General features: G+C 40.2%; 1 protein-coding gene across 1 annotated transcript in view; it reads left to right on the top strand.

The window, feature by feature from the left end:
• The window catches only part of LOC134267101 (uncharacterized), a 42,114-nt gene that overhangs the window by 4,965 nt on the left and 13,719 nt on the right, over positions 1-23,430 (top strand). The window contains exons 8-38 of the mRNA XM_062749324.1: positions 73-272; positions 836-950; positions 2,930-3,120; positions 3,619-3,733; positions 4,145-4,362; positions 4,514-4,628; positions 5,056-5,195; positions 5,303-5,414; positions 5,634-12,106; positions 12,295-12,409; positions 12,600-12,787; positions 12,982-13,096; positions 13,387-13,526; positions 13,700-13,744; positions 13,908-14,019; positions 14,221-14,336; positions 14,561-14,599; positions 15,112-15,226; positions 15,610-15,845; positions 15,949-16,063; positions 16,308-16,444; positions 16,686-16,800; positions 16,987-17,135; positions 18,453-18,567; positions 19,006-19,136; positions 19,563-19,677; positions 20,011-20,192; positions 20,311-20,425; positions 22,112-22,275; positions 22,403-22,517; positions 23,036-23,223. Coding sequence (XP_062605308.1) covers positions 73-272; positions 836-950; positions 2,930-3,120; positions 3,619-3,733; positions 4,145-4,362; positions 4,514-4,628; positions 5,056-5,195; positions 5,303-5,414; positions 5,634-12,106; positions 12,295-12,409; positions 12,600-12,787; positions 12,982-13,096; positions 13,387-13,526; positions 13,700-13,744; positions 13,908-14,019; positions 14,221-14,336; positions 14,561-14,599; positions 15,112-15,226; positions 15,610-15,845; positions 15,949-16,063; positions 16,308-16,444; positions 16,686-16,800; positions 16,987-17,135; positions 18,453-18,567; positions 19,006-19,136; positions 19,563-19,677; positions 20,011-20,192; positions 20,311-20,425; positions 22,112-22,275; positions 22,403-22,517; positions 23,036-23,223 — 10,541 coding nt within the window. The remainder of the gene's footprint in view (positions 1-72; positions 273-835; positions 951-2,929; positions 3,121-3,618; positions 3,734-4,144; positions 4,363-4,513; positions 4,629-5,055; positions 5,196-5,302; positions 5,415-5,633; positions 12,107-12,294; positions 12,410-12,599; positions 12,788-12,981; positions 13,097-13,386; positions 13,527-13,699; positions 13,745-13,907; positions 14,020-14,220; positions 14,337-14,560; positions 14,600-15,111; positions 15,227-15,609; positions 15,846-15,948; positions 16,064-16,307; positions 16,445-16,685; positions 16,801-16,986; positions 17,136-18,452; positions 18,568-19,005; positions 19,137-19,562; positions 19,678-20,010; positions 20,193-20,310; positions 20,426-22,111; positions 22,276-22,402; positions 22,518-23,035; positions 23,224-23,430) is intronic.

Genomic DNA, 23,430 nt, shown 5'->3' with positions numbered 1-23,430 from the left:
ATAAAAGATTTGACAAACTGTATACTGTATGTGATTTTCTCATTAACACACATGACATTGTTTTAATGACAGGTGCCCTAAATATAATAACATCCCAGCTGGTTGTAAGCTTGCATCTGATCCAGATGATCCCTGCTGTTTGGCTCCAAAGTGTAACATCACTGACCCCAACAAGATCCCCACTGCTGCCCCAGGGGTAATAAGTGGTATCATCAATATCCCCACCCCAGCTCCAATTCCAGGCGGCCCCACACTGGCACCAAAACTATTCAGTAAGTCATTTACACATGTAGTAGTATTTGTATAAAATACAGTCAATTCCTTATATACTGTAAATCACTTTTTATTCACGAGAACTTTATTCTCGCGTAATTACGCGTGACAGTGTGCTCGCGAAAATTAAATTCTAGCGTATAATAGTATTCCTTAAGATTATATAGAGCAATAACCACAATTCGTGAAAATTTTGTCTCGCTAATCAAGAGTCAGTGACTATCTCGCGAAAATAAGGTGTCGCGAAAATTTAGTGATCTACAGTAGCAAAATGACTTGCGATGTCAAATTGTAAGAACATTAAATCTCTGACTGTTTATGAAGAAGTTTTACATGTAGTTTTACAATAAAAAAACCAAAAGTGGGTGTTTAAATTCACAACTGGTGTATCTTGCAAAATCAAGCAATAATGAATTCCTCACTTATATTTAAGAATCTAGAGTAATAAATGTATTACTTTTATGGTATTTTAGCATTTTATAGTGTTTATATGTTAGCCTTTTTTCAAATTGAGTGCTCAAAAAAGACATAAGAATTGAATAAATGTTTGATGTTTTTCTAGATTTTTGCGAGTACAAGGGGATGAGGTACATACAGAATCAGACCTGGGAAGATGGATGCGATTACAATTGTAAATGTGTCGACGCTGCCATGGGCAAATATGAATGTACAGAAAAGTAAGCATGTATATTTTCTTTTATTATGTAGCTAATTGAAAGTCTTTAATAAAAAAAAAACTACCAAAAATCTAGAAAATTTAAGTGTTCAATATCTCGGCGTTTTATTGAACACTGAGTTTGTATTACATATTTGATTATGTCAGAAAGATGCCGAATCAAATGTTCAATATCCTACGCCCTGTTGTAAACAAAAAATGGTCAAAGGCAAATTAAAGAAGGAAGTGGCAGCTAGGTATTATGTGCTTATTTTCACACAAAAATGAAATCATTTATTAAAAATTTTGTACGTTATTGTCCCACTAAAACCTAAATAAGCAAATCATAGTGCTTGGTAGGGTAGTTGGAATAATGCGATATTGAACACTTAAAACTTGAATACTGATACTAAAAAAATCATTGAGTTTTTTAGTTGGAATGATTTTATGAAGAAATGTTTTAGCTATATAATAAAAGAGTTACCGTAAATCTGGAAATTTTTACGTCGATTTATTTTTGCGAATTTGGGTCAAAAAGCTGTTGATTAATTTTTACGCTTCAAATTTTTGCGAATTGTCACTGGTGCTAAAAATTAAAATCACTGAAGATTTTCATATCAGGTTATGTTTCAAATAATATGCCCAGTTAGAATACCACCAATATACTCACAACGTGGCAAGATATTGCAAAATCGCTCCGAAACAATTTTGATAAAAATACAAAAGGATTAATTTGCACTGAAAATAATTTCTAACTCAAGTATAACAAATATTTTAGAGGTTGTGTATGCCTTTTAACCTAAAGTATAATCCAAATGAAGAAAAAATATAACTAATTTTCTCAACGTTTGGTTTTTCTCACCTAAAATTTACACGCCGCGTTTACATTTGGAACTTTCTAGTAGTTTGAGTTATCGCCCGTGTTGATACACGGTTAGATAAAATGACAGTTATCTCTTTATTGGCAAATTAATTGATTAAAATAATTAAAAAGGGGCATACCGCCTCAGTGCTTGTCAAATCATCAATTTACGCACGGGTAATTAACTTGTAGTTATAGTAGACTAGTGTAAACAGGTTTCTTTTAAAAATGACCAGTGCTTACCGACACCTATTCACCGAGTTAAAAAAAGACACGAGTTCTCAGAAAAAAATTCTTCGCATGTTGATTTATTTTTAAGAAAAATATTTTTGCGAATTCAATGCACGCGCAAATTTGCTAAAAATTTATCTACAGTAAAAATTTCCAGATTTACGGTATTAAACTTATATTGGTGAATAGTGGCACTCGTTGGATGTACCGATGCTCTCACAAGCTCGTGCATTTGTACAGCCAACTTGTGCCAATATTCACCAGTATACATGTAAGTTCAATAACCCTTTATTATTGTAGGAAATATGAAGTGCAAGAAAGTAAATTTACACGATAAGAGAATGAATGTCAATACAAAAACTTTAAAAATTTCCTTTGATTTAGTTGTACAATGTACTTTAAATATGGTCAAATTATTCATTGGAGTGAATGTAGAAAAATCCACTTAAAATTTAATTCAGTACCATATGGTAAATTATTTAATATGCAGGATAAAAAAGTTGATGACAATGCTAATAAACTTAAGTTTAAGTTGGGATGTATGTTTAAAGGGACATGGACACAGTTTCAACTGAATTTTTTAAACCAGTTTTAATGTTTACAATTCCTAACTAAGGTATCATCTAATGATCAGCAAAAATTTGAACATCATTTTTTGATTAATATCCCTCTAATTTACTTAAAAAAAACCTCTTGGATATATACTACGTAGAATGCTGCTCCTTTGTCATGATACATGTATGTAATATGTGATCATCTTGGTTAATTTATAACATAATGATTATCTTGATTATTTGCAAAAATATGAAATGAATGCAAATTGTGGTTTGTTGTTGGACATCACATAAAGTTCAAAGACAATCCAATCAATAACATTAAAAAAAGACTGATGGCTTTATAATTTCTAGGTGCCGAAAATACCTGAATTTGCCAGCAGGATGCATCCTGACTAAAGACCCCTCCAATCCCTGCTGTAAAGTGCCACAATGTGACTCCAATCCAACTGCGGCCCCCACCCCTGCTTCCCCTCCCACACCAGGCGTACCCGGGGGACCCACACCTCAGCCCCAGCTACCAACCCAGGCACCACAACCAAAAGGTTTGTATCTACATTCACACCTCAACCCAGGCACATAGAACTCAATCCTGTCCACAAGTACCTGTGGTCTAGCAATACTTCAAAACAGCTATTTTTCTGTGGTGGTCCTTTTTTAAAAGGAAAATGGCAGACATTTGATAAAAAAAAATATTAATTTGCTATCTTTTAAGGAGTCAAATTGCAAAAAAATTTGCAGAAAATATCTGTGATATAATTCATATTGAAAAGGGGGAGAATGAAAAGTTGTTGTTGGAGAGATTACCAATAAAAAATTATATTGAAATCTACATTTAGAGAAATTTTTTAAAGCTGAACACTCAGTCTGTGAACTTTCAAATGTAAAAATGGCAGCATATTAAAAGGACTCGGTGAGATTTTTGAGAATTTTTTTTCCAATGTCTCTCTATGTTCGAGATGTGTATTACCTGGGGGGTATTGCAAAGTTTGAATTTGTGACTTGTGAGATGTCTGCTCATTAGCGTCTTGTGTTTCTTTTAGATGTCTGTATATACAAGGGTAAGACATACACACAGGGACAGAAATGGTACGATGGATGTGATTTCTCCTGTATTTGTGAAGATGGAGTCAAGGGAGTCTACAGATGTAGCCAAAGGTAACATTGTCTTGTCTTTATAAAATATTTTGCATTGTCTTCAGGCAGATATTTTGTAAGGGTATGGAATAGTCAAATATACTGTAAAATCACATATTTTCAAGGGGTCAAATTTTCTTGGTTCGAGGAAAATATATTGGTTGATGGGGATTTGAATTTGTGGTTGAAGATTTGTGCAGTAGTAATACATGTGAAAAAATGCATTTCATGGTGGACATAAATTTGTGTGTCTCTTCATACCTTGAAAAGCACAAAAATTAAACCCCCTCGAAAATTAGTGGTTTCACTGTATGTTATAGAAATCTTTTAAAAAATTTTGATCAGGATGTATACTGAGCTATTTGAGCATGAATTGAATGTAGTTGATCTTTAATTTAGATGATTCAAACACACAGTCACTGCTTATTTCAGATGTCCCACCTACCCCCCAGTGTCTGCCTCGTGTACCCTGCAGCCTGACCCTAAGGACCCTATCTGCTGTAAGGTGCCCTACTGTAACGGTGTGGCTGTGACCGGGACGATCAGTGGAGGAAGTGTTATCCCCACCCCGGCACCCAACCCTCAGCCTACTGCTGCTCCCTCTCCAGGATCCAATGTAGCCACGCCCACTCCTGCCCCCACACTGCCTGGTTTGTTATTGTCCAAAATATTTATTAATATGATAAATTCAGTCTATGAGTATCTGCTTTTATTCTAATGTTTTTCTTTCAACTCTTAGGAAGATTTGGTGTTCTAATAGTTGTTTTAACATAATCCTAGAGAATCTGAACTTTTTTACAGAGGTGTGTGTCTACAAAGGGAAGCAGTACGGACAGGATCAGAAGTGGCAGGATGGATGTGATTATAACTGTGTTTGTGTCGATGCTAAAGCAGGTGTCTACCAGTGCACAGAAAGGTTGGGTCAGATCTGTTTACACGAAATATTTCTTCATATACAAATTACTGTAAACCAACTTTTATTTGTTATTATTATTATTTTATTAATTTATAAAGGGCAAAATCACATATAGTTTGTATTTGCTGTACAATGTTTTTTGCAAACATTTAATAACAATATATCAGTATTTCTATGGGTGAAAAGTCTGCAAGTTACTTGACCTTCTTTGTTCACGAATATTTCTTGTAGCAAACCTGTTATTCTATTGTGTATTTATGTATTATGTATTTCCTGTCACTGAATTTAACAGTCTCTGATGGATTTCAGACAGATGATTTATGAATAAAAGAAGATGCGAATAATAGATGGTTTACAGTATGCATTTTTCAGTTAAATATTAAATATCTTTGATGACCTATTCGTAATTTACAACATTTTATTTCAGATGTCCTAAGTACTCCAAGCTGGACGACAACTGTCATTTGGAGAGAGACATTTTGAATCCCTGTTGTATGAAGCGAGTCTGTGATCCTAGCAAAACCACAGTACCACCCAGTCCTGGAGCTACCCCCAAACCTGTCCCACGTAAGCTCTCTTACATCTGAAAGTCAAGTCCTGCTCTGTATTTGTTATATAAAGCATACTATGAATACTGAGCTACATATACTAAGTGCTTTTGTTTATTCTTCCAGACTGTGTGTACAATGGGGCTTTGTTCAAGGAGGGAGAGTCCTGGGCTGATGGTTGTGATCTTACCTGTACCTGTGAAGACGCAGAGAAGGGCTACTACAGGTGTAATGACAGGTAGGAACAGGTGTAATTATAGTCAGACTTAAAGCAATGATAATTAAAATGGATATTAGTATTTAAAAGGATACAGTAAATTGATAGATATGCAACATTACCATTATTATTATTCAGCTGAAGAATTTATCTTATCGTCAGAATACACACAATTTTTAATGGAATACCAGTAGAGCTCCCTCTGATTTTAAAATCAAAAATGACACATTTTTTGCCCAGGTGTCCAAGATATGATAATCTACCTGCTGATTGTCCAATGGAGACAGATCCTAGAGATTCCTGCTGCAAACGCCCTCTGTGTAGTCCAACCAGTGCCCCAACTCCCCCTCCCACGCCCGCCCCTCAGACCCCACCCCCATCTCCATTTGTGCCACCAACAGCCTCTCCAGGGGTCCCTGTTATTCCTGGCCAAACATTCATACCTCCACACTTTTACATAACTCCAGCCCCGGGTCTCACATATGCCCCTGATCAGCGTCCTACCCCAGGGCCAGGGCTGACATATGCCCCAGAATTATTCCCCACACCATTTAAAGTACCAACTTTAGCTCCTGGACAAACTTTAGCACCTGGACAAACATTGATTCCCCCGGGAATTTATTTGACACCTTCCCCAGGTATGACCTATGCCCCTAATGCCAGACCCACTCCAGGGCCGGGAATGACTTATGCTCCCCATGTTTTCCCTACTCCTTTTAAATTGCCAACTTTGGGACCCAATCAAACCCTAGCTCCAGGGCAGACTCTTATTCCACCCTTTTATCTGACACCAGCTCCTGGCATGACATATGCCCCAGGCCAGAGACCAACCCCTGCACCTGGTCAGACATATGCTCCTGAGTTATTCCCGACACCATTCAAAATCCCAACCCTAGCCCCAGGACAAACTCTGGCCCCTGGACAGACCTTGATTCCACCTGGTATTTACCTCACACCTTCACCTGGCCAGACATATGCTCCAAATGCTAGACCCACACCAGCTCCGGGGCTGACATATGCCCCATATGTGTTCCCAACTCCATACAAACCACCAACATTGGCACCTGGTCAAACTCTAGCTCCTGGACAGACACTTGTCCCACAATTTTATCTAACCCCAGCCCCAGGAATGACATATGCCCCTGATAAGCACCCTACCCCAGCACCAGGGATGACATATGCTCCAAATCTATTCCCAACCCCATACAAACCACCAACTCTGGCTCCAGGTCAAACCTTGGCACCAGGACAGACCCTCATTCCTCCAGGAATTTATCTTACTCCAGGTCCATACCAGACATATGCTCCAGGCTATCAACCCACTCCCGGGCCTGGAATGACATATGCCCCGCATGTGTTCCCAACACCATACATGCCACCTACACTGGCTCCTGGTCAAACTCTTGCACCAGGTCAGACATTGGTCCCTCCATTCTACCTGACCCCAGGTCCAGGACAAACATATGCTCCTAATGCTCGTCCTACTCCAGCCCCAGGGCAAACTTACAGACCAGAGTTGTTCCCTACTCCATTCAAGATTCCCACTCTGGCCCCTGGTCAAACTCTGGCTCCGGGACAGACCTTAATTCCTCCAGGAATCTACTTGACTCCAGCTCCCTTCTCCACTTATGCACCAAACCAGAGACCAACACCTGGGCCAGGTTTGACGTATGCACCTTATGTGTTCCCAACACCTTACATGCCACCAACGCTTGCTCCAGGCCAGACCCTAGCACCAGGTCAAACACTGATACCACCAGGCATGTACCTGACCCCAGGACCATATCAGACATATGCTCCAAACATGAGACCAACCCCTGCACCAGGGCAGACCTATGCACCGAATGTGTTCCCTACACCATTTAAAATTCCAACTCTTGCTCCAGGACAAACTCTGGCTCCTGGACAGACATTGATTCCACCTGGTATTTATCTCACACCATCACCTGGCCAGACATATGCTCCCAATGCTAGACCCACACCAGCTCCGGGGCTGACATATGCCCCTTATGTGTTCCCTACACCATACCTGCCACCAACACTGGCCCCTGGTCAGACACTGGCTCCAGGACAAACATTGATTCCACCTTATTATTTGACTCCAGCCCCAGGACAGACCTATGCTCCAAACATGAGACCAACTCCTGCACCAGGACAGACTTACGCTCCAAATCTGTTCCCTACACCATTTAAGTTACCTACCCTTGCCCCAGGACAGACTTTAGCACCCGGACAGACCTTGGTTCCTCCAGGTATATATTTGACCCCTGGACCTTATCAGACATATGCTCCTTGGCTGCAACCCACTCCAGGGCCTGGAATGACATATGCACCTAATGTGTTCCCAACACCATACATGCCCCCAACACTGGCTCCTGGTCAAACTCTTGCACCAGGTCAGACATTGGTCCCTCCACATTACTACCTGACCCCAGGACCAGGACAGACATATGCTCCTAATCAGAGGCCTACCCCTGCACCAGGACAGACCTATGCCCCTAATCTCTTCCCAACACCATTTAAACTTCCCACGCTTGCTCCAGGACAAACTATTGCTCCAGGACAAACCCTCATTCCTCCAGGAATATACCTGACCCCAGCCCCCTTTTCTACCTATGCACCAAATAAGAGACCAACACCTGGACCAGGCATGACATATGCACCTCATGTGTTCCCAACACCATACGTGCCACTAACATTGGCACCTGGACAAACTCTGGGACCAGGACAAACTCTTATTCCACCACATATGTATCTAACACCAGCACCAGGGATGACATATGCTCCAAATATGAGACCTACCCCAGCTCCAGGACAGACATATGCACCAGAATTATTTCCAACTCCTTTTAAGATACCAACACTTGCCCCAGGACAGACCATAGCTCCAGGACATACATTGATACCTCCAGGTATTTATCTGACCCCAGCACCTGGATTAACTTATGCACCAAATGCTAGACCAACACCTGGACCAGGAATGACGTATGCACCACATGTCTTCCCAACTCCATTCAAACTGCCTACTCTTGCACCAGGACAGACACTAGCCCCAGGACAAACTCTTATCCCACCAAGGTTTTACCTCACACCAGCTCCAGGACAAACCTATGCACCAAACCAACGCCCCACACCAGGGCCTGGATTAACCTATGCTCCAGAGTTGTTCCCAACACCTTTCTATTTACCTACACTTGGCCCCGGCCAAACCCTAGCTCCAGGACAGACACTGATTCCACACTTCTACATCACTCCAGGCCCCGGGCTCACATATGCTCCAGATAAGAGACCAACTCCAGGGCCAGGACAAACCTATGCACCAGAACTCTTCCCTACGCCGTTTAAAATACCTACACTTGCCCCAGGACAGACCATAGCTCCAGGACAAACACTTATCCCTCCAGGTATTTATCTGACTCCTGCACCTGGGTCAACTTATGCACCAAATGCTAGACCTACACCTGGGCCAGGTATGACCTATGCACCACATGTCTTCCCAACACCACTTATTTTACCAACTCTAGCACCAGGACAGCCAATCTATCCTGGTCTGACATTTGTACCACCACAACTTTATCTGACTCCTGCTCCAGGTATGACCTATGCTCCTGACAAGAGACCCACTCCCGGTCCAGGTTTAACATATGCTCCTTATCTCTTCCCAACCCCATACATGCCACCAACATTGGCCCCTGGACAGACATTAGCACCAGGTCAGACTCTGGTTCCACCACATATGTATTTGACACCTGCTCCAGGCATGACCTATGCTCCAAATGCTCATCCAACCCCTGCTCCAGGACAGACTTATGCACCTGAATTGTTCCCAACACCTTTTAAAATCCCAACATTGGCACCAGGACAAACTTTGGCTCCAGGTCAGACCCTCATACCACCAGGTATTTATTTGACACCAGCACCAGGGTCAACGTATGCACCAAATGCAAGACCAACACCAGCTCCTGGTTTGACATATGCTCCACACGTATTCCCCACACCATACAAGCCACCAACATTGGCACCTGGACAAACCCTAGCTCCTGGGCAAACACTCATCCCACATATATACCTTACACCAGGCCCAGGAAGGACATATGCCCCAGATAAGCACCCCACCCCAGCTCCTGGACAAACTTATGCACCAGAGCTTTTCCCTACTCCATTCAAGATACCAACTCTGGCTCCAGGTCAAACCTTGGCACCAGGACAGACCCTCATTCCTCCAGGAATTTATCTTACCCCTGGTCCATACCAGACATATGCTCCAGGCTATCAACCAACTCCCGGGCCTGGAATGACATATGCCCCGCATGTGTTCCCAACACCATACATGCCACCTACACTGGCTCCTGGTCAAACTCTTGCACCAGGTCAGACATTGGTCCCTCCATTCTACCTGACCCCAGGTCCAGGACAAACATATGCTCCTAATGCTCGTCCTACTCCAGCCCCAGGGCAAACTTACAGACCAGAGTTGTTCCCTACTCCATTCAAGATTCCCACTCTGGCCCCTGGTCAAACTCTGGCTCCGGGACAGACCTTAATTCCTCCAGGAATCTACTTGACTCCAGCTCCCTTCTCCACTTATGCACCAAACCAGAGACCAACACCTGGGCCAGGTTTGACATATGCACCTTATGTGTTCCCAACACCTTACATGCCACCAACGCTTGCTCCAGGCCAGACCCTAGCACCAGGTCAAACACTGATACCACCAGGCATGTACCTGACCCCAGGACCATATCAGACATATGCTCCAAACATGAGACCAACCCCTGCACCAGGGCAGACCTATGCACCAAATGTGTTCCCTACACCATTTAAAATTCCAACTCTTGCTCCAGGACAAACTCTGGCTCCTGGACAGACCTTGATTCCACCTGGTATTTATCTCACACCATCACCTGGCCAGACATATGCTCCCAATGCTAGACCCACACCAGCTCCGGGGCTGACATATGCCCCTTATGTGTTCCCTACACCATACCTGCCACCAACACTGGCCCCTGGTCAGACACTGGCTCCAGGACAAACATTGATTCCACCTTATTATTTGACTCCAGCCCCAGGACAGACCTATGCTCCAAACATGAGACCAACTCCTGCACCAGGACAGACTTATGCTCCAAATCTGTTCCCCACACCATTCAAACCACCAACCCTTGCCCCAGGACAGACTTTAGCACCTGGACAGACCTTGATTCCTCCAGGAATATATTTGACCCCTGCTCCTGGTTACACTTATGCCCCTGACAAGAGACCCACTCCAGCACCAGGTATGACATATGCTCCACATGTGTTCCCAACTCCATATATGCCCCCAACTTTAGCCCCTGGCCAAACTCTAGCACCAGGTCAGACACTCATACCTCATTTCTACCTGACCCCAGGGCCAGGACAGACATATGCCCCTAATCAGAGACCTACGCCTGCACCAGGACAGACATATGCTCCAAACCTTTTCCCAACTCCATACAAGCTTCCCACATTGGCACCAGGTCAGACACTGGCCCCAGGGCAAACATTGATACCCCCTGGTATTTATCTTACACCTGGACCTTATCAGACGTACGCACCAAATCAGAGACCCACACCAGCGCCAGGCATGACATATGCCCCACATGTGTTCCCAACCCCATACATGCCACCCACTTTGGCACCTGGACAGACATTGGCACCAGGCCAAACACTGATACCACCACACATTTATCTGACTCCAGGGCCAGGAATGACATATGCCCCTAACATGAGGCCTACGCCTGCACCTGGAATGACCTATGCCCCAGAATTATTCCCAACACCATTTAAATTGCCCACACTGGCTCCAGGCCAAACTTTAGCTCCTGGTCAAACCCTCATTCCACCTGGAATCTATCTGACACCATCCCCAGGACTAACATATGCTCCTAATGCAAGACCTACTCCAGGACCCGGGTTGACTTATGCTCCAAATGTATTCCCAACACCATTTAAATTTCCAACACTTGCTCCAGGACAAACACTAGCACCAGGGCAGACATTGATACCCCCAGGAATATATCTGACTCCATACCCAGGTGCTACATATGCGCCAGATGCTCACCCCACCCCTGGGCCCCACATGACATATGCACCATACTTATTCCCAACACCATTTAAACTACCCACACTTGCCCCAGGTCAGACTTTAAGACCAGGCCAGACCCTTATACCACCCCACATTTATCTGACACCAGCCCCTGGTATGACATATGCTCCAAATGCCCGACCCACACCTGCACCTGGTTTAACATATGCTCCAGAATTATTCCCAACACCATACAAACCCCCAACTCTGGCCCCTGGACAGACTCTAGCACCTGGTCAGACTTTGATTCCTCCAGGTATCTATCTGACACCTGCACCTGGATACACATACGCTCCTAACATGCGCCCAACTCCAGCTCCAGGAATGACATATGCCCCACATGCATTCCCCACTCCCTTCAAATTGCCCACACTTGGACCAGGGCAAACTCTTGGTCCACACCAGACACTAATACCACCATATCCTTATTTGACCCCATTACCTGGTTATACTTATGCTCCGGGAATGGAACCTACCCCTGCCCCAGGACTTACCTATCCTCCTTACCTGTTCCCCACCCCCGCCCCAGCCAGGCCACCCACACCTGCACCTGTCCCCACAGCAGTGTCTGGAATCATTACTGGTATTGGAGTCGGTGGAAATGGAAGTAAGTTATCACTTTTCTTATTGTTTCATTAGGATTAAGAAAAACATCAAATTTTGAAAATTCAGTGGACTGCAAGATGTTTTGATATTAATGGACGAATTTATGTTAAATGACTTGAGCACTGTTATTGATGACCTTTGTAGGTGCCTGTTAAATGACTTAAGCACTGTTATTGATGACTTTTGTAGGTGCCTGTTTCTACCATGGAGTGGCCTATGGACAAGGTCAGAAATGGGAAGATGGCTGTCAACTCTTGTGTGAATGTATAGACATGCATATTGGCAGATACAAGTGCAAAGAAAGGTGCATAACTAAACATCATTAAATGTAGTGTGATGGTTTTCTCCATAAATCAATCAACAATTTAATTTATCTCTGGTGGATTTACTTTGAGATCATCTGATTACAAAAAGTAATTATTCAGCAGGGTTCACTAAATTTTCATTTCCTAGTAACTTTTCACTTAATCCAAATTGCTATAAATTATCAACAGGTGTCCATCTTACCTGGACGTACCAAACAACTGCAGATTAGTGGTGGATCCAAACGACCCATGCTGCAAAGTTCCAGAATGCTTTGACACCCCAACCCCAGCCCCAGTAACTCCTCCTACCCCAGGGCTATTCCCCACCCTGACTCCAGTGCCCACCAGTACACCAACACCAGCCCCCAAGATTAAAGGTGAGGTCATGCTGGATGTCTTTAAATCAGTCAGATCTTGGAATTGTTGCTTAAAATTAATTTAGACTGAAGTACACTTGTGGAACCTTCAGTGTGGAGAGGGCATATATAGGCTATGCCTGCTGCCTAATCCATTTATGTTTTTAATCTTTTTATTAATAATAAAATATGCTCAAACCAAATCAATTTTACAGACATGTGTGTCCATAATGGTGTTCCATACACGCAAGGACAGAAGTGGTTTGATGGGTGTAGTAAGGCGTGCATCTGTGAAGACGCCAAGTCAGGCTACTATCGCTGTGATGACAGGTATAGTCTAAACACAGCTGTACTTTCACTTTTACGGAAATTTTCTGAATAAAATACACTTAAGATTACTTAAAAATTATACAAAACACTAATTTGATACTGAAACTTAGAAAATGGGAAGTGGACAAGTATTATTTTGCATTATATTGCATTACAAAAATTAGACAAGCTTCACAGTGCCTATTAATATCTTTAAGAAAAGACAGAATAAGAAATGCAACTTTCTTTGTTTCTTTGTTCCTTTCTTAGTTAATGCTGTAGCCTAATGTTAAACATTTTGTGATTTTAAGGTGTACTACATACACAAGCATCCCCTCGCAGTGTACACTGGTGGCTGATCCTAAGGATCCAGAGTGTTGTGAAGTTCCTCAGTGTATCACAGTGCCACCCAATCCAACCAATGGCACCATAGTCATCACAGGAGTCACAGGTCAGAGGTCAAAAGTCAGCTAATAGCATCACATACTTTTCAAAAAAAGAGTCATTTTACACTCAATTTGAGTAGTGCTCATGAAATAGGGTCCTTGATGACGAGTTAATATATACATGTATATTGAATTTATAAAGGCCTTGACTGATTTTGCACTTTTTTCCCCTGTTCAGGTGTGGTGACAGGTGGCGGTATAGTTCCAACGACACCTAATCCAGGTGAGGAAATAAGGCCTGTAGATGGAATCACTCTGGTCAAATTTATAAATGAAATTTATACATAGTCGAAGTATGAATTCAAAAATATTTTAGATAACACTGCAGTGTTATATTTGATGGTTGTTGTTATTGAAAACTGAAGTAATCAGTGCTTGACTTGCAGGCTGTTTCTACAAGGGTAAATTCTATGGAGCCGGACAAAAGTGGCAAGATGGCTGTGACTACAATTGTGAGTGTATTGATGGCATGGCTGGAAAATACCAATGTAGCCAGAGGTCAGTGTCATGTGGTCAACAAAAGGATTTTTTTTCTAAAATTTAATATTTTCCAAAAATTTCTCTCAGATTTTCTGGTTTGGTAATGGAAAATTTCAAGATAGTGTATGGTTGGTTATATTTTTAGAGTTTTAAAAGAATTGCATGTTTATTTATTTTTGGGGGACTAAATTGTTCTTGAGTACCTGGTATATTTAACAGGTGCCCCTCCTACCCTATTATTCCTCCTCAGTGCCAGCTACAGAGAGATGAAAATGATCTGTGTTGCTACAAACCAAAGTGTGACTTCCTTAATCCTCCAAGCACTCCTTCAATGGGTAAATCATACTCCTACAAAACAGATTTGGTTTTAATGCATTGCATTACTGAAAATTTTAAAAACTTATCTGTTATCATTTTCTAAAATATTTTTTGATTTGTTTTGTGAAAAAAATATTATTACCAAACATTTTTCAGTAAATAAACAAAAAATCTGCTACTTTTTTTAAAGTGTAGATTTATTTGATTTTATTAGTTTTTTAAATTAAGTGTATCTCTGCAGGTCCTACACTGACACCAACACCCCAGCCTACGCCACTGGGTGAGTGCTTGATAAACAGTCATTTCTGAATATTGTGAATATTATACAATGAATGAACAGTTGTAACTTAAAATTACTTACACAAATGCAATGAATACACAACTGTAACTTAGCATTTACATACATAAACACAAAATAAACACGTCTGTAAAAGAGACGAAGCATTTTGGAACTGTTTGATTAATAAATATGCAGTACATTAAAACTCGACTATAACGAAGTCACAGGGACCTGTGAAATTACTATATCAGTAATTCGTTATATCCAATGTTAGGAATTTAAAATTTTTTGTATAGTTGGGGATAAAAAAAAACATTGCTATATCCGTGAATTCGCAATACCCATGTTCGTACTAAACAAGTTTTACAGTATGACCTGCATTTTATTTTTTGCTATTTATTAGCGTATGGATTTACCAAGTGATTCAAATAGGACAATAAAGTATTTCTTGTGAATGATAAATAAATATATTGTGAAGTATATTCATGACCTATGAGTTTTTGTCTTGGCAGCATTCTGTGTGTACAATGGCGTACCCTATTTACAAGGAGACAGCTGGAACAAGGGTTGTAGTCAGACGTGTCGCTGTGACGATGCCCAGACAAATTACTACTCCTGCTTTGACAGGTTTGTATATAAGATCTATCTTTATATACTTAAAGTTAACACTGCAAAAAGACTTGAAATGATGCTGTATCTCTTATAATAACAAGTAAAACTGTAAAGTGGATGAATCTGGAATTATGAAATTATATTTGCTTTTATAAGAAGGACAACACTTTTGCTTAAAAATTATCTTCTTGAGAATTGTATGTGTATTGGAACATTATTTTCTGTTCACAAAACATAAAGTTCTCTTGAAAATATGAGCAAATACTTATAATATGTAATTAATACTTTCTTCATCATGAAAATTTTATATGTGAGCTGACTCGATGCCTTTATTGTTGAGGGGCAAAAATCAATTATACATTCATGAGAAATTTCACAAAATGTATTTCTTAAACTAGGTGTCCTTCGTTTAACAACCTTCCTGATGGATGTAAAATGGAGGTGGATCCAAACGATGCTTGCTGTGAAATACCAAACTGCCCCAATGTTCCTACCCCTGCACCGTTCAACCAGCCCACTCCTGCCCCAGGAGTTTCGCCCAGTCCTACCTATCCTGTGCCTACCCTGGCACCAGGAGTTATATCAGGATTTGGACCTAAACCTGACCCCAACACTGGAATTGGACAGTACATTGGTAAGTAAAATTAAAAGACCATCACCAGGTTCAAATTCATACACTTGTTATTACTCTACAGTGCAATAGTTTATGAGGTTACTATGGTATTATGTATTTGAAGGTTTCTGTGAATACAAGGGCGTGAAATATCACAAAGGAGATACCTGGGAGGATGCCTGTAGCTACAAGTGTCAGTGTATTGATGAAGCATCAGGTGCCTACACCTGTACAGAAAGGTACCTCTCCACCTCAGTTTTATATAATGTATACAGGGAAATTTTCACCCCCGTTTTATTTTGGCCCCTTTTGCCTAAATCACAGCTGGGGCACAAAATGGGGCAAAATTGTTATCAAGAGCAAAAGGCGAAAATAACACGGGGTGAAAATAACCCAGTATACAGTGTTGTCTTTATCAAAATAAATAAAAAAACTTAAAAGACAATACATACATTTGTGCATGCATTTTGTTTCTCCTTTCAGATGTCCAAGATTTGCTGCTTTGCCCCAGTCCTGCTTTATGACCACTGACCCCAATGACCAGTGCTGTAAGATTCCAACCTGTCCAAGTACGCCCACTCCTGGTCCGCAAGGTCCAACACCTTCACCTACACCTAAAGGTATTACTTTGTAAATATGGCACTTTATACCCATACTTAAAATTGACTTTGTAAATATGGCACTTTATACCCATACTTAAAATGTCATTTTACGGGGTGAACATTTCACCTTCAGTGATTTATTAGATGCATTCACATATTCATTTATAAAATTTAAAAAATTGGACAGTATACATGTAAATCCTTATCACCTATAGTTATCTAATGTAAGGTGATGTATATGTTCTATACTATTTTATAGATGTATGTGTCTACAATGGCAAGGCTTATACCCAGGGACAGAAATGGTCAGATAAGTGTGACAAAAACTGTGTCTGTGATGATGCCAAAAAAGGACTCTACACATGTACTGACAGGTAAATGGTTATATCTAGTACTTATTAGTTCACGGCCGCCTTTTGTTTGGTTCAATATGCATATAGTTTGCATGATAAAGCATAGAAAAAAAAGACTGTGTGAGAATTATAGTTAGTGAATGTAGTTTGAACTGTTGAGCTTCTTTGTGCTTGTGATGTTAGTAATAAGTTTGCTGTTTAAAACAGATGTCCTAAATATGACAACATTCCAAGTTCCTGTTTGATGGTAGCTGACCCCAATGACCCTAGCTGTTGCCAGGCGCCACAGTGTGGCAACGTGACAGCTGGCGTTACAGGCAGCATCACGGGAAGTGGACAACCCCCAAATGTCAACAGTAAGTAACACAACCCCCAAATGTCAACAGTAAGTAACACAACCCCCAAATGTCAACAGTAAGTAACACAACTTCCAAATGTCAACAGTAAGTAACACAACCCCCAAATGTCAACAGTAAGTAACACAACCCCCAAATGTCAACAGTAAGTAACACAACCCCAACAGTAAGTAACACAACCCCCAAATGTCAACAGTAAGTAACACAACCCCCAAATGTCAACAGTAAGTAACACAACTTCCAAATGTCAACAGTAAGTAACACAACCCCCAAATGTCAACAGTAAGTAACACAACCCCCAAATGTCAACAGTAAGTAACAAAACCCCCAAATGTCAACAGTAAGTAACACAACCTCCAAAATGACACAGCAACTTCCCCCAAATGTTATCAGTAAGTAAGGCCAAGCTTAAAAAATTCTTTGTTTGCAGTTGCCGACCTATAATTTTTAGAGTGGGTCGGTAGGTAGGTATGTTTTTTTAATATAGATTTTAGTTAACAAGTTTTTTGTTGGATAATAAATCATATTTTTTATTAGATTATTTTATGTAAATAAAGCTCTACTTATTTCATACCACTTAATCCACAGTCAAAAATTTTAAAAGCAGACAAACAAGATGCAACATCCTAAAAATTTGAAACTTCCCAAAAAAAACTAGAATGCTGAAAAAAACTTTGAGTCGGGTGAATTTTTAGTGGGTCGGTAAGCAACTGCAAACAAACCATTTTTATGCGCCCGGATCGATAGATCCAGGGCGTATATTGTTTTTGTCCTGTCTGTTTGTCTGTTTATCTGTTTGTCTGTCTGTCTGTTGTCAACTTTAACCTTCGCCGTAACTTTTGAACCATAAGAGATAGAGACTTCATATTTGGTATGCATACTCCACTAATAATGTTCTTTCAAATGACATCAAGGTCAATGACCTTGTGACCTTGACTGTGTCCTATATGCTAAGAATAGCTTTTTCGACTTTTTGCCGTAACTTTTGAACCACAGAAGATAAGGACTTCATATTTGGTATGCATACTCCACTAATAAAGTCCTTTCATATGACATCAGGGTCAATGACCTTGTGACCTTGACTGTGGCCTATATGCTAAAATAGCTTTTTCGACTTTTTGCCACGGGGTGCATAGTGTTTCCCAAACACATCTTGTTTATTTTAAGCCCAATGCACCACAACCCCCAAATGTCAATTGTAGATAATATGTGGGTTCTTGTTCACATGATTCTCTAGAATTAAATTCCTTAAAGAAAACCTAGTTTTCTATTAAGCCTATACAGGTTTTCTGATGCACTGCTTGTTATATCCTTCAGATGTGTGTTACTACAAGGGATCCCTTTACCAGCAGGGTCAGAGGTGGAGAGATGGCTGTCTGTATGACTGTGTGTGTCAGGACGCTACTACAGGAAGATACTCCTGTAGTGACATGTGAGATTCTCCTTCTCATGTTGGAAATTAGTCATCATTTCTTTATATTCAAGTTTTTCTTTCTAGCTCAGCTGAGCCAGAGGATCAAGTAAACTCTTCCTGCCAAAATTTGTCAGCAAGTTTACAGTAATTGAATTTTTTAAAGGTATCTTTAGAAGGATGGAATAAGTCAAAGAAATTGGTTTCATTCCAGTATAGTTTTGCAAAGTTTAAAGGGTTAAGGTGATGTCAAATTAGGAAGTTAAGAGTTTAAATAAGGAATATTTACTGGGGAAAAATAAAAGAAATTGTTGCTTTAGTTTTAGGGCCAAAAGAGAAGTTTTGTTAAATTTTACTTGATCGTCTGGCAGAGAGAGAGACAGACTAATGAGACACTTAATATTGATAAATATTAATGTAAATAAGAGGATTTTTTTTATTTTGATGTTTGTTTTTCAGTTGTAAGAGATATCCCAGTCTGCCTTCTTCTTGTCGCTTGGAAATTGATCCAGCCCAGCCTTGCTGTAGAAAACCCAACTGTGTGAATCCAACCCTGGCACCAAACATGTCCCCCACCCCTCCCACAACAGGTAAACAATATTACTTCTAGGAACCATAACACCCCACTCCTCACCCCTCTACTGTAATATAATGAAAATTTCTGTTTTCCTACCCCCATTCAACCCCTCCACAGACATAATCAGAGCTTTGGCTTAGAGACACTCTATTGTATTCCCACCCCAAACCCTCCCCTGAAAAGTATTCAATATTCTTTCAAAGAAAATAAATGTTTTCTTCCTCAAGGGACAAAAGAAACAGGATTCTGGTTGAACTGCTTTCCTTTCATTTCATTAGAGATACAAACATGAGGATTATTGAATCAGATTTAGAAGTACAATTTATTCTTATGATCCATACCCATAAATATGTGTTTTGGAAGAATTGGGTAAAATAAATGTAAATTTACAGTTTACTGTAACCATTGAATTCCTAATGTTTATTTGATTTCCATACAGAGTTCTGTTTGTACAATGGAGTTATTGTCAAACAAGGACAGGTGCTCCGTGTGGGATGTGACAAGACCTGTAGGTGTGACGACGCCAAGAGTGGACAAATCAACTGCCAGGACAGGCTAGTCATGTTTTTAAAAAAATTGTTGAAAAAGGGAATGTGCTGCCAAAGGAGAAAGAGAAAATTTGGTTTTCATGAAAAAGCATGATACTGATCATTTTTGAATCACTTCTGCATGTTTGTCAGTAGACATGAATTATCTTTATGATAGTCATGTGAACCTCATAGTTTGTCTAACAATCATCATTTCCACACTTCATAATGATATCAAAATGTGAAGATACAGTAGGTTTACAAGTTATTGGAATAAGTCTTTTATTCAATACAAGTGGATACAAGTAAATAGATGCATATCATCTGATTTGACAAAGATGTATTCTAATTTAATTATAGGTGCCCCACTTATCAGACTCTATCCAATGGCTGCACTCTGGTGACAGATCCTAAAGACACCTGTTGTCAGGTGCCCCAGTGTCTGAACCCCAACAGCACTAACCCTGACACCATCGTCACCGGGGTCCCAGGAACCATCATCGTGTCCCCACAGACCGGAACCCCAGTCACAGGCAACAGAAGTAGGTCACAGCAAGATCACTACTGTCACACAAATACAGTAGCTCTGTGATAATTATATGGAGTATCTGAATCTTTGAGTATGATTTGATGCTTTTATACCAATTTTTTTTGTTGTAGATTCCTGCATTTACAAAGGCAAGTTTTACAGTCAAGGACAGAATTGGGATGATGGATGTACTTATTCCTGTGAGTGTGTAGATGCCTACAATGGACAATACAGATGTACTGAGAAGTAAGTAAACATTTTTAGCTCACCTTAGCCGAAGGCTCAAGTGAGCTTTTCTGATCAAAATTTGTCCTTTGTCTGTCATTGTCGTTGTTGTCGTCGTTGTAAACTTTTCACATTTTCATCTTCTTCTCAAGAACAACAGGGCCAATTTCAACCATACTTGCCACAAAGTATCCTTAGGTGAAGGGGATTCAAGTTTGTTCAAATGAAGGGCCACACCCTCTTCCAAGGGGAGATAATTATGAATTAGTGAAAAATTAATGGCATTTTAAAAAAAATCGTCTTCTAAAGAACCACTGGGCCAAGAAAGATGAAACTCATATGGAAGCATCCTCAGAGTAGATTCAAATTTTTTCAAATCATGACCCCCGGGGATAGGATGGGGCCACAATGACAGATCAAAGTTTTACATAGGAGTATATAGGGAAAATCTTTAAAAATCTTCTTCTCAAGAACCACTGGGCCAGGAAAGATGAAACTCTTGTGGAAGCATCCTCAGGTAGTGTAGATTCAAGTTTGTTCAAATCATGACCTCCGTGTGTAGGTTGGGGCCACAATGGCTGATCAAAGTTTTACATAGGAATATAAAGGAAAAATCTTTAAAAATCTTCTTTTCAAGAACCACTGGGCCAGGAAAGATGAAACTCATGTGAAATCATCCTCAGGTAGTGAAGATTCAAGTTCAAATCATGATCCCTGGGGGTAGGGTGGGGCCAAAATGGCTGATCAAAGTTTCACATAGGACTAGATAGGGAAATCTTTTAAAATCATCTTCTCAAGTACTTCAAAGCCATGATTAGTGATATTTATGTGGAATCATCCTCAGGTAGTGTAGATTGTAGTTTGTTCAAATCGTAACCTCCAGGGATAGGGTGGGGCCACAATGGGGGATCCAAGTTTTACATTAAAATATATTTTAAAAAATCTTCTCAAGAATAGCATAGCCATGATTAGTGATACTAGTATTTATATGGAAGCATTTTTGGGAAGTGTAGAATTAAATTTGTTCAAATCATAACCCCCAGCGGTAGGATGGGGCCACAATAGTGGATCAAATTTTTACTTAGAAAAATAAAGGGAAAAATTTCAAGAACAGAAAAACTATGTTTAGTCATATTGACATGTAAGCATCCTCATGTATTGGAGATTTGAATTTATTTAAATCATGGCCCTTTAGGGTAGGGAGGGAAACAATGGGGAATCAAATTCAAATTATTATGAAGTTATATATAGGAAGAAAATGTTTTTAAAAAATCTTTTTATCAAGAATAGCAGAGTCATATGCTGTATTAATATGAAGGCTTTCTCAAGTAGTATTAAAATTCAAGCCCCCCCCCCCCCCTTTCAGTAAACTTTTCATTTCTGATCTGATTTGTGCTTTTTCCCAGCTGATTTTGCTCAGGTGAGCGATGTGGCCCCTGGGCCTCTTGTTTTTAGAAATAATCATATCTGCAGTGCATAAATACAGGTATACATGTATATTACTTTGAAATTGAGCAAACATTTCATTTCAAAGATATTCACCTTTTATGAATATAAAAGAATGAAATGAAATATGTAACATGTGTAAAATGCTCAAGTTTCTTGTGATTTTTTTTTGGTAAGCATAATCAAAATACAACTATTATTAATAAACTAAGAATTATTTTTGCACACTGTTTTTGACCTAATATACTCTAACCCATTCAGATGTCCAAGATACGCCAAACTTCCTAACTACTGTACTCTGGTGGAGGACCCCGCTGACCGCTGTTGTGAGAAGCCGTATTGTACCCCTCTATCTACCCCCACCCCACCAGCTCCACTCCCCGGCAGCACCACCCCCACTCCTATCCCAGGACCATCTACACCAAGTAAGTCGGAACTTGTTAATTTAAGAAAAAAAGGACACATTCTGCCTTCATTTTGACACTGCTTTTATTTGTAAGGTATGTTTTTACAAAAGACAGAATAGTTTGAGTATGTATGGCCTGTTTACAGAATACTGTTCCTACAAGGGAAGCCTTTATCAGCAAGGTCAGCTGTGGTATGATGGATGTGACTTGTCTTGTCGCTGTGAGAATTCCACATCCAATTCATTCCGCTGCCAAGAGAGGTGGGTGTAAGACAGGTTTAAATAGCATGATACTGTAACCCAATATTTGCGACACCTTATTTTATGTGATTTATAGATTTTATAAATTATAAGTGAACACATCATCTCTTATGATACTGTAGAATCACATATTTTCATGGAGTCAAATTTATGTGGTTTGAGAAAAAACTCTTGGTTCATGGGGAATGAGGACTTGATTTCGTGGATGAATTATTGTTGAGTAGTTATGCATTTAACATTTAACATTTTGTGGCTATCATAAATTTGTGGGTCTCTTGATACCTCGAAAACAACGAAAATTAACCCCCCACAAAAATTTGTGATTTCACAGTTACCTGAAAATAAAGTTCTCGCTGATAAAAAGTGATTTACAGTAGTCAGCTTTATTGGCTATTTTCTCTTCAAAGAATTGTTAACTGTATTTGTTTTCTTTTACTTGTGAATTATTTCATAAGATAGATTTTCAGTGTAGGACAAAAAACTCATGCTGTAAAACTAATTTCTTCATTGTTTTACAGATGTGCCGTATATACCAATGTTCCAGCATCCTGTTCTCTGGTTCCTGACCCCTCGGATCCATCTTGTTGCAAGATTCCATCATGTTCACCAGCCAGTGTGACACCACTGATAGGAATCAATACACCCCCCACCACAGTGGCCCCAGGAGTTGTCACAGGCATTGGCAAAATCCCCACCCCTTCACCAGGTAGGTGGCTATTAACTGTGATACTTATGCAGTATTGCTCTGTTTATACTTAGGCTAACAAATTAGTTGTAAGCTGCATACCTTAAACATTTTGTGTGCTTTTAAATGAATAAATTTATGGGATGAGCATTATATTTGGTAATGTTACTGCAATTCTAACATATATTATACTGAGTCTCGTACATTTGCATGGTTGTGGGAATTGCC

This window comes from Saccostrea cucullata, unplaced genomic scaffold (genome assembly GCF_032062105.1).
Source record: "Saccostrea cucullata isolate Sc308-1 unplaced genomic scaffold, CSIRO_AGI_Scuc_v1 ctg1077, whole genome shotgun sequence".
In the NCBI taxonomy this organism is placed as follows: domain Eukaryota; kingdom Metazoa; phylum Mollusca; class Bivalvia; order Ostreida; family Ostreidae; genus Saccostrea; species Saccostrea cuccullata.
This window is presented reverse-complemented; position numbering and strand designations above follow the sequence as displayed.